Genomic DNA, 17551 nt, shown 5'->3' with positions numbered 1-17551 from the left:
TGCTAATTTCCGCATCAGCCAACAGAAAAACGTCATCCCTGGGGCACTTTATATTCATGCCTTTACAGATAAGACACCAAATTTAGTTATCCCTTTTTAAGATTTTGGATTTAATACGTGCATACTGCAGCATTTGATTGTTATAAATTGTTTGTATTAATTCTCTCAGTTTGCTAGCATTGCAGACTTGCATACAAGGATAAAAGTCAAACAAAGAGCATTCAAGCACTTGTCAGTTTCACTGAGCCCTCACAGATTTATTGCATCAGTCTAAGTCTATGAATACATAAAGGTGAATTTAGACAGAGCTTATTTTCCACCACAATACAAAATCCAATGGAAAAATCCTATGGGCTTTTGAACAAGGGAGCCACCTACAGGAAAACATAATCCCTGCAGCACTCTGTTGAGACAGCCTTGTACAAATGTGTAACGCCCACCCTCCAGCATTGATTCATATTCACCAATGTAGGTTAGCATGTCAGCATGTTAATATTTGCTAATCAGCACTTAAAGTACAGCTGAGGCTGATGTGATTGTTTTTAGTTTCTAACATTACATTGTTAGGTTTTAAATTTTAGCATTCTCGCCCGAAAGCACTTTAAGCTGTATTTTTTGTACGAAAGATTATCATTATAATTATTATTTAGTTTTGCAGATTTTGTAATAAACTACAGTATTGACAAATATAAATGTTAATTTGCAAAAAGTTTCATAATTAATCTTGAGTAAAACAGAAAAATCTTTCCAAATAGCAATCGATGCAGTAGTTGAGACATTTCAGTCTGGATAAAAGTGGTGGAGCGACACATTGCGTTACACTCAAATGTTGACACACTTTGTGTGAGTCTATGTGTGTAATCTTGTTGGGGAGAGCCAAATTAAACAACACTGTTGAGAAACCTGAGCCAAATCAGCTATGGTTTCATGAACTTTATTCTCATAAAAAGAAATACATTTCTTAGTTTATAATAAATTAAATAACAAAAATAAAATCATATCCAATAAATCTTTCAAGTTCCTTTTAAATATTTCCTGACATATTCAGGGAGGACAAATTAACCTAAATTAAATTTGTGCAGCCACATTCAGTATCACAGCTTACATGAAGACACCATACTGTATGTGCATGTACTGTAAATAAAAATAAAGCACTGCATACCATTATATATTATACAGCAAAAAAGGTACAATAAATTAATATAAAACCTTAAAAATAGGCCTCTGTATATAACATGACATTTAATATAAGACATGAGTCTGATTGAAAAAAAGTTACCGCCCCAAGGATTAATCAGTCTGCTCTAAACTGGACAGCAACTATCTCACAAAGTCTTCACATCAGTGATCACATGAAACTAAACATGTTTCTTATTTCCAGAGAGGCAGCAGGCCAGATCTGTTCCACAAAAGCTTTATAAAAACACATCATGATAAAAAAGGGGGCACTCTCACAAAGGAGCCAACAGATGTTACTCCAGCACGGTTTTATTCTAAGGAGGAGCTATTTTCTGAGGACAAACTCTACGCATGCTTAACATGCTTATAGATTTTGGTAGGAAAAACAGCAACTGAAGAGAGGAACATCGACCCAGTCAGACGTGGAGTGAAAACAAGAAAATCATTCATCACTGAAAAATTGAAAGGCATTTCATCCTCCTGTTTAGGGAAAGGATGTGATTCACTTCAGAAAGCATCAGCGATGGACCACAACCCATAAGTCATTCTGGTGCAATGCCACATACAGAGACAGTGAAAACAAGTGAAAGAGAGATTTGAATTAATGTGCGTCATGTGCAAATGCAGTGTGAGGGAAAAACAAGTGTGCAGAATGTGGAGCTGAAAATATCTTTGCAGACGTGCAGTTGAGTCATCAAGACAGGAACAAAAAAAACAAAAAAAAAAAAAACAGAACATGTCTCTGACCACACTCCGGAACTATTCAGAAACTTTTCTATCCGTCACGGGACACCCACTTAAAAACAGAAACGGTAGAGTGTCTTCACAAGCATTCCTGGTATTTAGATGTAAGGGGCTTTAAAATACAGCTAATGATACTTGGAAAGAGCATTCTGTCTATTTGGAGGCACTGTCCCTTCTCTGGGGCGGGCAGTGTGGAGGAGAGACTGGAAACGAGGGCAGTGAGCCAAGCTGTGGCTAAAATAACTCAAATAAGCACAATGTGCCTTGGACCTTGAATACGCTAACTCCCTGTGTGTCACTGAGTGTTTCATAAAGTTGTGCGTCTTTTGTGTGCAACAAAAAAAGGGAGATTGGGTGAAATGTTCTTTGAATGAAGCTCATTAAAGCAAAAGATAGTGGATTTATATTTATCTATGCAGTGCATGTGTGCAGCATTTGACTCTCTCCAGAGCTGAGGCGTGTGTGTTGACATCCTGGCTCCGTCAGAAGCTATGACTCCCCCTGTTATATAACCCTGCATGTGGCTTTGCCTCTGGAGAGGAAAGGGGTGGGGTGAGGGAAAAGGGGGGAGGGGGGTGAGGGAGGTGGAAGGGGGCTGCCCTGAAGCCAGAGCCTCCTCATCATGTGAACACTGTGACTAAAACCGGCAGCAGCGAACACATGTGCCTCTAACTTTGTGAGTGAGGGATGCTTTCAGGCAGCGAGGATGTGAAGGTCTGTTTGAGAGGTACCACGTGAAAAAAACGTGCGCGACATGTGTCTGTGTGAGTGTGTGTGTGGTCCCAGTGTTTTAAAAAGCTAGCGTCTGTCTCTGTGGTCACAGGGCGATGCTGTTGGTCCTGTGCTCGGGGAAACAGAACAGTGAGTTTGAGGGGTCGTCACAGTCGTCAGGCAGCCCGGTGTCTGCTGCTGCCAGTGGATTCCTGCTAATGACCAAGTCCAGGCCGTCTCCTGCCTCTATAATGAGGGGCACAGTGAGACAGCAGTCCAAGTCCCTGGTCCGGACACGGTTCACCTGGAAGATTAGAATCAAAGAAACCATTCATCATGCTCCGACAGGCACATTTCTTTAAAGATATAGTTTGACATTTTCAGCGTTCGTACAGACAGGGACGAGTCAAATTCAGGGACTTTAAAAAACCTTTTTCAAGCATTCATTTTTATTTAAAGGATGAAATTATTTTCTCCCCAACAGTCTGCTGCAACAGGATTGTGCAAATTCGTAAACAGAGCAAACATTCTGCTAGGACATTGGACCTCTTTCACAAGCACTGAAACCTTTGAAAACAGAAAATTCGTTTGGTGTCTTTTAAAACTTGTGGGAAAAAAACACAAAGAGCAAGAGATGCCTCACAAATTGCAAGAAAGTATGAAAATTTGAAAAGAATAAAAAAAAATTACAAGAAAATGACCTGAAAATTAGTTTTGTTGTGTTCTTTTTTAAAAGCAAATTTTCAGGTCACTTTCTTGTAATTTTTTTTATTCTTTTCATTTGGATAATTTTTAGGTCATTTTCTTGTAACTTTCTTTTGTTTTCTTGCCAATTTTGAGTTATTTATCGTTAAGCCAATTAATGCAGGTATCAAAGGGTTAAGATAAACTTATCAATAATTTAATGGTTATTATTATTATTACTTTTATTATCATTATCATTATTGTCCTTCACCCCCACAGCAATCAGACTGTACAGCACTCTCTTCATCTTCATAATGTAGCACTGTTAGTTACCAGTCATTATCAAGCTCACTATGTAGCTCTGTTTGTTATCTGTGATTTTTCATAATCACAGTGTTGCACTGTCTGCTATTTTTCAATATCCACAATATGTAGTACTGATTCTTTTTTGGTCCGCCATTTGCAGATCAAAGCTGCTAATCATCTGCACTCTCCACTTTCATCTACCACAGGATGGAAATCACCCTGTGCAATACTGTGCGTTGTGCATATATATATATATACACATACATACATGTGTATACTCTACATATATATAACAGTTGTTGATAGTTGTTAAATTCACTCATATTTCTTTTTTTTCTCCTGTTTAATATTGTACTGAGCTGCTGTAACAAGAGACTTTCCTCATTGTGTGGATCAAGAAAGGCTATCTTATCTTATCTTATTAAAACATGTGGTTGGTAAGGACAAAAAAGCAGGGGAATATAAAGAGACCAGCGAAGTAGCCTGCTTGCAACCAAAAACCTCAAAAATCACTTCAACAGCTCCACTATAAGCAGTTAAACACACAGTTGCTTATCTTATCTAAAGCTAAATTACAGCTCAAAATTTGTCCTAACTGCTGATGGTGCTCCAATGTGACTGTTTGGCAGGCTATAGCGAAACATCCTGGTGTCAAATATTTACTGTTTTTTACCTACCCGTGGCGCCTGGAGCTCATTCTGCTCACACAGCATTAGAAAATAGCACAGCTGTTCTTGGCCTCTAAGTTTAAAACATTTATCTAATCCATTTCATGAAATAATATATCTCTCTTTTCTCCTGTTAGTTATATTTAAGTACTTTAAGGACCAAGTCCACGACTTAAATTTCTGAGTGTCAAATTCAAGCACTTCAAGCACCTCAAGCACCTAGTCCAAACACCCTGTTATTTCAGGGAATATTGCCCATTGCTTTATTCATGAGTTTCTTTTAATTTTAAGTTTTTAGCAGGAAAGGCAGTATAACGATGACCAGCTGTGAGCCTGACTCAGTTTAGAAACTGTTTACAGCTGTCCCACACAGCAAGGACAAAGAGCCAGGAGACAGCTCAGAGACAAGATAACCATAGAAACAGTGAAAGTAACAACAAAACATCAGTGGCCTATTATCAGCACAATGTGCTCAAATTTACCTAAAGTTTGCTTAAGATGGAGCTCTTAATTCTTATATAATGCTGCATAGTTTAAAAAAATAATGATGCATCATATGTCAAATGAAACCGTAAATGTCCTTTTTTATGTCATAGATAATAACATTAGATAATTTAATGATATGTTGACGGCAGAATTGGAAATTTCCCAAGTTTTCATTTCATTTCATATCTGGTCACTTTATACTTAAGTAGAGCCTACAGTACTTTACATTTAAAAGGGTTGTTAATCTAATTCAAGTTCAGTTTTTTCAGTTTTTTGGAAACCTATAATCAACTTTAATCATATAAAATGTAATTTCCCAACACTGAAATTGTGGCTAATGCAAATGGTGAGTGGCTAGTAAATTTGGGAGTCCACTAGCCACAGTCAAGCCCTGCAGGTGACAGTTAGCTTAGCATAAAAACAGTTTCCCCTTGCTTCTTTATGCTAAGCTAAACAGCTGCAGGCTGTAGCTTCATGTTTAGTGTACAGACATGAGAGGGGTATTGATCTACTTATTTCACTGTTGGCAGAAATTTCCCACAATGCTAAGTTTCTTTAAAACAGTACCTGAAGAATGCGGTCGAAAGGTTTTAACCCTGCCTGGTCAGCGGGGCCGTCGGGGCGGATCATGTTGACATAAACCCCTTTCTCCAGGAGCCCATCGGACACACTGAAACCAAAGTCATGACTCTCGAGGTCCTTCCTCATAGAAACCTACAAACACAGTGGACCTTAGAGTTACACACAGATTGTACAGCACAGAACATGTTCATAAATACACATGAGCTTTGACATCATTTAAAAATACACAGATTTAGCAATTTTAGTATAAAGTTTGGGGGCTATTGATTCTCCTTAAAAATGCACATCTCCAGTTTCCAAACAGATTCAGACAATTTAAAGTCTCAGAGATCAAGAAGAGATAACTCATTATTTAGACTTAACAAAGCTCCCTGACTATTCTCAGAGGGCGACTCTCTGATCTAAACAGCGAGTTCAGGCATTTAAAATAAAAAAATAATGCACATTGATAAATGAAAATATGGATACTGCTCTCATATCTGTCCATTCAATATCAAGGCAGAGCACAGAGACAGTTAGCTTAGCTTAGCATAAAACTGGAAATAGGAATAAACAGCTTGCTTGGCTTCCTAGAGCTGATACTAAGATAAGCCAGAGTAACCAGCTGCTGGTGGCTGGCAGATATGATATTGGTATTTAACTCCTTATCTTCCTATGAAAAAAGCCCTCAAATTAAGCAGGTTTTTTTTTAATATGCCCGATTTGATTAATAATATTGTCTGATATTGTTATTGGGTATTCTATTCTTTTGTTTTTTGTATTATTGTAATTTATTGATTTTATTTGCCTCAGTGACGATCTTTAGGGCATTCAGTTGTCAACACTTGTTATCTATTTGATTGATGGTAATTATCTCTGATGTTATGGTTCCCTATTCTTTGTATTTCTTAAAACTGCCTTATTTTATTTGCCTCAGCCCTGCATGGTTTTAAATCTGGGTTTAACCATGTAAAGCACTTTGTGACTTATTATAAAAAGCACTTCATAAAGTTTATTATGGTTATCTAGCTTTTGTGAAAAATAAAATGAATAAGCACATTTATGAAATGTCCAGCTATTCCTTTAATTCAGTGGCCAAATGAAAACAAAGGGGGTGGGACAAAATAAAGCAATGATTCTATGCAAAAATATGAGGTGTACCAAGAATTTAATACCATTTCACAATCTTTTACATACAAATTGTTGCAGTTACTGTCACAGCACTGTACAGGTGTCTTTTGTGTCCACTGTCCCCTCTCTGTATATACTAAACAGTTAACGTTTTCACAGGCACGTGTCTCTTTAGATGTCGACCTACATGATCACAAGGTCAGCGGGTTTACTGAGAAACAGCTTCAAAGGTGGGACCTCAGATGACTTTCCATGATATCATGTATGATGTGTCAACTCATAACACTTTAAATTTCCACACTGCAGGACCGTGATGTGCTCTGTTGTTACTGCCCCAGTTTCAGCCCAGTTACTCCATCAAAAGATGCATGGTGACATGCACAGGTGACACCAAACACTGTGTCTCAGGGAGCACACGGGCGCAGACTGGGGTCACAGCGTGTGAAGCTGCTGAGGTAATGTTGTATAATGAGTGTTGTGTGTTTTTGTCGTACACACTGCATGTCCTGACTGGCCAGGTATCCACTGGGTCCAGTTACACTCTACCGACAGGCGCAGCGAGTCGAGTGAAGGAGGCACGCAGGTATAAACTTCGTAATGGGCAGATTCCCTCAGGACAAAGTTGTTTGTACCAAGATCATCAAGCTGTGAGTACAGCTGACTGATCAACGATCACATCCTCACATAAATATCTGTAGTACACTTTGGATTACAGTAGAATTACATAATATAAGTGGAGTATCTATAAAATACTGCTACAAGGGAGAAGAATAAGATGTTAGATAATAAGGGTATAACGGTGTGTTTAAAAGGTAAATATTTTTTTAATTTACTGAACACTTTTTTAATAATTTAGAGAATGTAATATTATTGACAGATAAAAGGGAGGGAAAGTGGGCAGAATTGGGTACATTGACAACATACTTTGGTAAATTAAAAAAAAGTTGTTCATATAGAGTTTTTTACATTATTATTTTTGCTGCAGATCAAAACATTAGGCCAAGTCTGGTAAAAGGAATGTGCCTTTTACAGCTTTATCTCTAAAACGGTTCATTTTTAAGTTTTTAAATTGACGATAAATTATTACTGGATAACAGTTATGTAGTTTTGGGATCCGATATAGGATCTACTTCTGCTTCTTGTCCTATTTTATCTCAGATATGACAGAACAAATTTATATTTTTTGCCACATGGCTCCTTTCACAACACCCCACCTTGGGTACCGAATAAGTATTTCATCAGTACCCCTTATTTACTAAGTATTTTCACTGGAATCTAAAGCATTAACATTTGAGTATTACACAGTATTTTGCAGTCTGAATGATTACTTTCCCCGCAATACCGACCGATACACACCAGCCTATAATCAACACTTTTGTTTACTAGCACATGCTCTGTCTCTCTCACACACTTTTATCCGCTGACCAGTCTGCAATATTTCATCTGCATTTTAGCAGCAAATAGAAAAACCGTCTTGCATGTTTTGAATCATCTGAGTGGCTTTTCTGATCAGCCTTTATAGAGACCATCAATATCGGCTGATAACAATTGGAGTTGAATATTGTTTTTGTTTTGGAGCAATTTATGTTCATGTGCAACTCAGTAGGAAAACTACCTTATGCAGTGCCAATGGGGTAGGGGACAACATATCAGAGGGGTCCCCTCGGCCCCGGGATGGAACGTCTCTGGCTCCAGTCAACATGTTCAGGTTGCTTTTGTTGTTTGACTCTGTGTGCAGTCCCTCCCTCTTAATGGGACTAATTTCAGACCGAAACATTGAGTCGTCGTTGGTCTTGGTCTCCTCTAAGTACAGGCTGAGAGCGCTACCTGTCATGGATGCCTGAAAGAGCACATTGGGATTATTAGAGCATCAGGTGTTAAAATGAAGGGAAAAACAGACTTTCATTTGGATATATAAAAACATTCAAACATCAAGGTTGGTACAGTCATGAAAAACCTGGAAAAGTCATGGAATTTGCAAATAGCAATTACTGGGCCTGGATAAGTTGTGGGAAAACTAAATATACCCCAAAAGTTTTGCAAAAGTCATGGAATTTTGTTTCACAAACCTGTACAATGTTTGAAGAAAACATATCAAAAATCACCCAAAATTATTTTAGTAAAAAACTAAAAAAAAAAAGGTAAAATATTTTTCTAAAAATCACCAAAAAAAACCAAAAAAATCACTAAAATGTTTTTTTTTATTGCATTGCCAAAAATTTAAAAAGTAAAATGTTTTCTTTAATAATCACCAAAAATGGTCTCCAAAATGTTTTCTTTATAATTTACTAAAAATCCTTAAAGAAAAAAAAAAAGCCTTAATTTAAACTGGACTAAAAAAATTAAAGGAGAGGTTTTCTTTAAAAAAAAAAACAGCAGTTAAATAAATATAAAACATTAGTAGTTGTATGCGCCTCCCCTGAGCCAAAATAAAAAACACAAGTTCCTCTCCAGTGCGAGCAGTCTCTAAATCATATTTAAATATTTGGTTCTAATCCTGTTCTTAATTCATTATTTTGTTTATATAATATATATCTTAAAAAGCTATTATGTTGTAAAGAAACAGTAAGGCGTATCGATGGTCATTTCAGAGAACGTATGGTCTTCAAAATTTTCCTCAAAGTCATGGAAATGTATTGGTTAAAATGTATATGAACTCAGTGAATCTCTCCTGAGGAGTACACAGAGCCTGATTAGAGGGGAGGGTGTTTCAGAAAGCCTTCCTGGGTCAGTGTGGCAGCAGGTGCCCGACGTGTCTTGTCAGATTTAATAACAGATTACACAATCTGCAGATTATCATAAAGCTTCATCTGGCATTGTCATTCAGGCCGACACGTCTATGAATACATGAGTAGGACAAAGCAGAAGGAGGAGAGAAAACAGGCTTACCTCCAGCTCCCTGAGAATCTCTGACTGTCCGCAGGTCTCGAGGTCCTGCAGAGCCTGGGACCAGAAGCTCTCCTCCTGGTTCAGGGTGCCATGGCAACGAGGGGGGCTGACGAATCTACGACAATGCAGGAACCAGAACGTGAGAGCAGCCCTGCGGGTCTCGAGGCCGGTGCCGCGTACAAAAGGCAGCATGGGAAATGCAGTTTTTGGGCTGCGAGCTGAAGAATCCCTTTGGAAACCTCTCAGGACCACATTGAGGTTTTTTTATACTGTAAATTCTCACTTGTGGTGAACACTGAAGAGTCCGCTAGATTAGATAAAGCCTTTAAAAGAGTTCAGTTTTACAAAAATAACGTCGCCCCCCCCCCCCAAAAAAAAAATCAGAAAATTGAAAACGTGACACAAAAGTTCAGAAAAAAAGAAGAGACAGATAAGGCTGATGTATCCTTGGGCGCTTTAGGTGCTTTCTGTGGAAACGTTTTTGTTGTGGACAAGGGATGACAGAAAAAAGATGCATCTATGTGAAACACCAAAGAGCTCGTGGGCAGTTAGTAAAGCAGATGAGTGAGAGAATACCTGAGAAAGAAGAGAAAAGGACAGTTTTGGAAAAGCACAAAACATGAAAGCATACAAACACAAAATGTAGAGAAAATAATTCAGACAGTGCAGTTTGCTTTTGTCAATGAACCCCAAGAGGGAAAGAAAAATCATAGAAGCTCTTATTTATACACAGTGGTGGAAAGTACTCAGATCTTTAACTTTTGTCTAAACACAATGAATCAGCAACAATTAACCAGCAATTGCACAGCTGTATTTTAAATTAAGACCAAAAGCAGAGCAAACATTACACTTCAAGCCTCTCCAGAAAAGAAGTCCTCCAGAGGATCTTAGAGGAGCTGAAAATGTTGATATTTTTAAGGGTAAACTAAAAACCATCAATTTATGTGATGTTTTATAATATCATGGTTTTATTATTTCATTTTATTCAACTATCGTCATTATTTTTTAAAATTTATTAAAATTGTATTGAGGACGATTATGATTTTATTCTATTTTATTTTTATTAAAGCTGTAGTTCATAACTTTTTTGTCATATTTACTGAAACTGCCACTACACGCAACTCACAGCACTCAATGAGACTGATAATATGTGGAAAAAATCATATTTCTCTGCCTGACTGCTTATAATGGCAGTACTGTATGTGAACCAAAACAACCAATCACAGCCGAGGAGTCTCTAATGCAGCTGTCAGTCATGTTAATCACTGCTCCTGAACTGCGGTCAAACTAGACACTGCTAAACAAATATTTGTACTTTTCAACTGTAAAATGATAAAGTTGGTCTGACCAGTGGGTTATACTTATTACTTCAGTTGAGATATTCCAACACTGTGGTCACAAACTCTAATTTTACAACTAAACAGTGCACTAAAATATGTTTCTGAAACACTAGAGGCAAGACATAGGCCATGCAGTAACCGAATCTTCATATTTGATCAGCGCTGCCTATTTGGTCAGTTTGACTGCAGTTTACAAGCAGAGATTGACAGGATCAACATCTGTGTTAGAGACTCCAGCGCTCTGATTGTGATCTATTCAAGTGAAAGCTATTAGAAGCAGTAGGAGGAGGAGGAGTGATATGATTTTTTATCTGTCTCATTTTTTTTCAGAATATAGTGATAGTTTTAGCAAATATTTCAAAAAGTTATTTTCATGAAAGTTACCAACTGTAGCTTTAACACATTACTACCTTTAACCATCCTTTTTACCTCCTTGAGCCTCAAACGGTTATTTAAATGAAACAATGTCAGAGGTGAAATTTCTCTTTGCAAAAAACGTACAGACATCTGAAACGTGACGAGGTCAAATCAAAAAGGTTGGGAACAATTTTAAAAATGTGTTGTTATATTATCTGTAAGCTTATGAGTTTTATCAAAAAGCTTCTGTAGAGTAACTAATAATTACATCTGTCATATACGATGGGATAAATTATTCTCTTAAATGTTTTGGAGAATAAATACAGCATAAAGTGTCCAAAACAGCACAAGTTTAGTTCTTGACTAAATGCACTGAGTTACTTTCCACCACTGTTTGTGCACAGAACATGATTTAAATTAAATATGCCGTTTACTGTGAAACCACAAACACTGAAAGCTGCACTGACATGAAACAAGATGTTGACAGGAAGGAACCTGCAGGCCTGAGCACTCACCCAGGTATCTTATCCCACTCATCCTCAGTGAATCTCCCATCATACAGCGCTGCATGGTGGACTAGGCCTGCAGAGCTTGAACTGGTTTGGCTCCTGTGTTTTGTACGTCGCCACTCATTTGGATTGAGCAATATATCAGATGCTTTGTGAAGATACGTCCCTGAAAAAAAAAATTAAAGAAAATCCACTAAATTCATTAGGAAATTGGTAATTTACAGAGCACAAGCTTCCAAAGGACCTCACCTTGGCTGCTGTAGCCTGCGTCAAACCCTGAGCTATCCCAGGAGCTCATAGCAGAGTCTATACTGGGCAGAGTGGCAGAGTAGACCTCTGAGTGTTTACTGGTCTTCTGAGAGTCTGTCAGGTCGTCCTCTGTGTCACTTAAAAACCCGGCGACTCTGTCCGTAGGCCGCCTGCCGTCAGACTCTAGGAATAAACAGTGAGACAAATCGGAGTTAAAAAAAAGGAGGAAACACACCTGCTGTCATTTTCAAAACACAAAAAACATTAAAATTCACATATTTTCTATGTTTTACGACCTTTTTTGTGTTTACAGTTTGTCTCTTTGTTTTTGTATGTATTTGCTCCTGTCTCCTCTCCCTCTCCTGTAGAGGGCTGTCTAAATATATGTAACCTTTATTTAACTACTACGTGACACTGAGATTGAAACCTGTTGTACGAGTGAGACCGAGCCAAGGCAGGGTCAAATATCAGCATCCAACACACAGCAGGACAATATCCAATCAGCAACAATAGGTTAGACACAAAATACATTACGCAATAAAGGGCATTAACAAAGCAGCAATATTTTCCAGGCGCAGCGGCAGGGTATTGTTTTTGACCTTGACCCCCTGAGTCTGTGTGTGTCATCATTGAAAATGTGATCCTGGAGACACCTATTGTAGCGGGAACTACCATTGAAACTCTTTTGAGTATTTTGCCAGATGTTTCTGTGTGACAGACAGATTTTGTCAACGCGACGGCATCTGAACTCAGCAAAACACAGTCCAGAAACTTTACAGGCGTGTAGCTGAGATCTGAAAGAAGGCCAGACTTGAAGATGGACGGGGTCGAGTAAATGGGCCAGGAGCAGGGGGTAAGGAGGTAGAAAAGTCACCCATGGCCCACATTTGTTTCGATTTGCTGATCGCTGTATTGTGGCTGGAGTGATCCCATCACCAGCTGGTCTTCAGTTTTTCATGCGTTTCTTAGTTCATTAAATCAGCTGCAGCGAGCAGTGATCCTTTTCACTTATCTAAGTTTAAAATCATTTCAAGAGATAAGGTTATGTCTTTCTTTTTGAAAAGCATTACATGAGAAAAGTTTGCTTTCTTGCTGTGAGATTGAAAGAATGATGAACCATCTGCAAATGATGAAGGGAATGTTTAACCCTGTAAAGCCTGAACCCTAAAATAGTAGCCAGAAAATTGAAATTTTTTAATTGATGAGCTTATGGGCCCTTAGGGAGAGAAAGTGAAATGCAGAAAAAACATACAAACCTTCAACTGTATTTTTAAGACAATTTTTATAAACCACAACTAGTAATCAAAAGGAAACAAATAATACATAGAGATTTAAAAAACAAAACAAAAAAAAACATACGGTCGGCTTGTTTTTTGATCTTGAGGGTGACAGACTCCCCGGCCATCTGCAGGAGGTGGATGGCCTCGCTCAGAGGTTTTCCTTTCAGACTGACCCCATTGATTGCCAGCACTCGGTCCCCTATATGGATGGCCCCGGTCCTGCAGGGTTAGGAGAGCAGAGGAGACAGAGATACCAGAGTATACCAGACAGTACCGACGGCCGGGCCGGGAGACCTGTCAGGCTGCCAGTGCGCCGACTGGGACGGACACAAAGAGGCTTCTTGTTGTAGAAAATGACGAGACAGACATTGTTTACTGTCTTGTTTGTTTTAAAAAAAAAAAAAAAAAAAGGAGGCCACGACAGATTTGACTCAGCCTGATGTAAGAGTCACCCTCATCTCAAATAACTATCTTTACCCCCGACCTGTCATTCCTCACCTCCACCCCGCCCTTCTCACCTCTCTGCCAGACCTTTCTTGGTGAGGCCAGAAATGACGATGGGGTCAAAGGGCTCCTCAGTGCCAGAGATCGTGATGCCCAGTGGTCCGTTATATCTCTTCAGCTCAACTGTGTAGATTATAGAGCCCGACATCTCCAACTCATCTACAGCACATGGAGGAAACAGTAGATACCACATCGTAAGACTCAAAATGATGTAGACATTAATTAAACCTTGGGATAAATTATACATTTAAAAAGGTTATTGCAAATGGACACATTACAGGTGCTTTTGAACCCAACAGAGATTTCCCTCTTATTTCTTATTTGACTGTTTTCGAGTATTGTATGGCTTATATACAGTGGTGAAAGACATATTCACATCCTTTACTCTCTCTACCCAAACAAATACAAAACTTCACCAATCTGTCTCTGTGCAAATCAGTAATTAAAACTCTCCGTCTTTAGAACTACTTTTAGTGTGTGATTAATGTTTTGGCTGCTTTATATACAGTATTTTATAGCGTGTTTTATGATCATTTTAACTTATGTAAAGTGTCTTTGAGAACCCTGAAAAGTGCTATATAAATTACATGTATTATTATTATTAATTATTATTATTATTATTATTATTATTATTATTATTATTATTATTATTATTATTATTATTATTATTATTATTATTATTATTATTAGTGCCAACACAACAGTCCAAAATCAAATTTATTTACTTATGTGCCAACACAACAGTTTTAAAATACTAAACTATGTGCTTGGGGATATTGATGTTTGTTGTTTTTATTAATTTTCTATAATATTAAATAAATTTGATTTTGGACTGTTGGATGACAAAATGGGAAACTGAAATGTCTATCACTGGCTGCCAGATTCCAAGATAACATATTCAAATATCGCAATAAATATATAAACTATGTATTGATTATTTGAGAGAGAGAAGCAAATAATTGTTACTTGCAACCCTAGAGCATTGGTTCCCAATCTCAGGGTCAGACCCTCTTCAAAGGGTCACGAGAAAAATTTGAGGGGTCTTTAAATGATTTATGGGTTTGGAAGGAAAAAGACGATCCAAAAATGTTTAGCTACACCAGTTTGTGTTCCCTTTCCCCTCCCTTTTTCCTAATATTTTTTTAAATACTAGCAAATTTGATAAGTTTAGGCCTCAAAGAAGGGATATCTGTCTTTAGAGGATAGATTATAAAATGTGTGAGTTGGCTTGATAAAGCTTTGCTGTGAGGGGCCACAAGCCAAAAAGAACCACTGGTTTAATCTTTGACAATGTTGTGTATTTTTTAGGTTTATCATCTTTTGTATATAAAATATTATTCTAAAGCGCAACTTATTAACATGCAAATGTATTTAGTGAAGTAAAAAGTAAATTATTTCCTCTGAAATGTAAAGGAAATGAACTATGTCAGTTACTCATCCTGTGTTATTGTATTTTTGTCCAGAGAATGAAGAAACAATAAACTAAGATAAATCTTGATGAACTGAAGTCAACTGAGGCCACATTTTCCAACAACAAAACTATATCAAAACATCTGTTTACAAACTCCCACACAAACGCTGCTGTAAACTTCAAGTCTCTTGTATCCAGTCGTTTCTCAAACAGTTCAAACACACATCCGTGCAGGACAGTGTGTGTGTATGCGGAACTGCTTTAAATAGTAAAGTTTAAACGAAACTGCATTTGTTAGGGAGTTACTGAGCATCTGACTGGATAAATGAGACTTAGATTATACTGCACAATATGTGTGAGAGTTTGTAAACGGATGTTTTTTTTCATAAGTTTGCTGCTTCAATTCACAAAGAACTTCCTTCGTTCAGCGAGGAAGCACGCTAGAAAAACAAACAAACTTTTCCTGATGAATTCAACTTAACACGGGTAGAGTAACTGATAATCATTTTGTGGGTGAAGTATTTCTGTAAGTAAATGAATAAATGTGCTTGGTTACTTTTCATGTTATGTAAGTGAAGTGTTTCAAGTCATTAATGTACCAATGTTGTCCTCGTCTTTCTGGATTCGGAGTTTGACCATGTCCTCGGCTTGCTGCAGGACGTGCATGGCGTCCTCCATGGTGCAGTTCTCCAGACGTACGCTGTCGATGGCCAGCAGCCGGTCTCCAGGCTCCAGAGTGCCTGTTCTAGCGGACACAAAAACGAGAGGATCACAAGTATCAACTGGGCCCCGGGAGCTGCTCCTCCTGACTCAGTCTGAGAATCCTATTAGCTTGAGTGTCTCAGTGGGATCCTCGGGGGTCACTGTAACCTCACCCTCAACCTAATCAACACTGAGCCCTTTTGAAATGTAGCTGCGTTGCCCTACTGATCCAGTTTTGATAGCTCAATCCAATTAGGCACGTATTACACAGTGGATTCACAAAACAATTTTATTTTGTTCATGAAATAATCCCACATAAGCCTTGAAAACCGAGTTCACCCTGAACTGTAAAGTGTTGAGAAACAATGCCTCCCTGAAAACGAAGAGAGCCTATCGTGCTGCGAGAGTGATAAACATGTGCAGCAGGTATGTTATTATCTCTGTGTGATGATGGGACATACCTGTGTGCTATGCTTCCTTTTCTGATGTCAGAGATGATGAGGGGCTTGCCAGGTTTCTTACTTGCTGATAAAACACACAAAAAATGAGTGGTTTTATTCGAGGATGTCTGATACGAGGATTAAACCATTTAAACTTCCTTTTCTCTTTGTCACACTCTCTGTTTGTGTTTACTCAGAGCTCAAAGAGTAATGATGAATGCGGGTACAGGCCTGTATTATTCAGAGGTAATGAGGTATGTGCCCTCGTGGGGTTTCATGGATCACAGAACATCGATTCAAAGGAGATTTACAGTTTGCAGCTCTGTGTTTGAGTATTATTGAGCAACACTGCCCCCTGCTGTGAGTCTCATTTCTCACAAACTCACCGCTGATGGTGATGCCCAGCTCCACTCCTCTCCTCTTGGGTAGTTTAACGTGGAAGGTGCCGCTGCTGGGAACCACCGACTCTAAATTGGTATTTGAAGTGAAGATAAATGCAAGCTGGGAGGCACAAATACACGCAGAGATTTCACAGTATAGCAATTTGTCTTTACAATATGATACCTGCGACGTCAAACTCAATCTCCACTGTGACCTTATTGGCCAGAGCAGAGTCTCTGAGCATCTGATGGGCTTCCTCCAAAGTGCCGTCTTCAGTCGGGATCCCGTTAATGGACAACAGTCTGTCTCCAACCTGCAGCAGCCCACACCTTCACACAGGTGGGAAGAGAAAGCTTTGGATTATTGTATAAAGATTTTTTTTTGTGTGGTTTTGTGAAACTTAATAAAATACAAAAACAAAGAAAACACACACACATGCGCATGATCATTTTTCCTGAATCAAAAGTGAAAAACGACAGTTTTCCAGAGCCCAAACTTAGCTTATATACTTATAAATAACTTTAGCTTTATTTATTCAGAAGGTCTCACTGAGATTAAGATCTCTTTTACAAGAAAGTCCTGAGAACAAACTACATATTAGTACATAATAATCAAAATACTTGCTCCTGTTTTTAGCATTTTTAATCTGCTTCCACTTGACACTTTCACTTAAATGTTGTGTGTACTGTATAGATAAATCTGTCTGTCTGTAACTAATTGTTGTTACATTGTATGAAGCATTTCTAAAAACGGAGTTTACGAGCTGCTTTGTCAGACAAAACAAAAGCAGGATACTTACAGGGCAATATAGTATAAACAGAGAAAATAACAACAGAAAGCCAAACAGTAAGGCCAAAAGTTGCCCATCGGAAAGAGCTGTCCATTTGGGAAGTACTGAGCATTCAACTGGATAAATGAGACTTGGATTATTCTGCACGAGTTGTGAGAGGATGTTTTGACATAGTTTTGCTGTTGTTAAATGTGAACCCCTTTGACTTCAATACATCAACAATTCTCTC

The 17551-nt window shown here is 38.2% G+C and overlaps 1 protein-coding gene across 4 annotated transcripts in view; it reads right to left on the bottom strand.

Moving 5' to 3' along the window:
* Positions 1-2260: 2260 nt before the first annotated feature.
* The window catches only part of LOC121946774 (glutamate receptor-interacting protein 2-like), a 46066-nt gene continuing 30775 nt past the window's right edge, over positions 2261-17551 (bottom strand). For all 4 annotated transcript variants that reach the window (XM_042491513.1, XM_042491514.1, XM_042491515.1 and 1 more), the window contains exons 13-24: positions 16716-16861; positions 16538-16618; positions 16173-16236; positions 15609-15754; positions 13613-13757; positions 13174-13313; positions 11815-11997; positions 11572-11731; positions 9360-9474; positions 8086-8310; positions 5346-5492; positions 2261-2938 (exon numbers count right to left, since the gene is read on the bottom strand). In XM_042491513.1, the coding sequence (XP_042347447.1) occupies positions 2741-2938; positions 5346-5492; positions 8086-8310; positions 9360-9474; positions 11572-11731; positions 11815-11997; positions 13174-13313; positions 13613-13757; positions 15609-15754; positions 16173-16236; positions 16538-16618; positions 16716-16861 (1750 nt within the window). In that variant the 3' untranslated portion in view covers positions 2261-2740. The remainder of the gene's footprint in view (positions 2939-5345; positions 5493-8085; positions 8311-9359; positions 9475-11571; positions 11732-11814; positions 11998-13173; positions 13314-13612; positions 13758-15608; positions 15755-16172; positions 16237-16537; positions 16619-16715; positions 16862-17551) is intronic.

Source organism: Plectropomus leopardus, chromosome 8 (genome assembly GCF_008729295.1).
Source record: "Plectropomus leopardus isolate mb chromosome 8, YSFRI_Pleo_2.0, whole genome shotgun sequence".
In the NCBI taxonomy this organism is placed as follows: domain Eukaryota; kingdom Metazoa; phylum Chordata; class Actinopteri; order Perciformes; family Serranidae; genus Plectropomus; species Plectropomus leopardus.
This window is presented reverse-complemented; position numbering and strand designations above follow the sequence as displayed.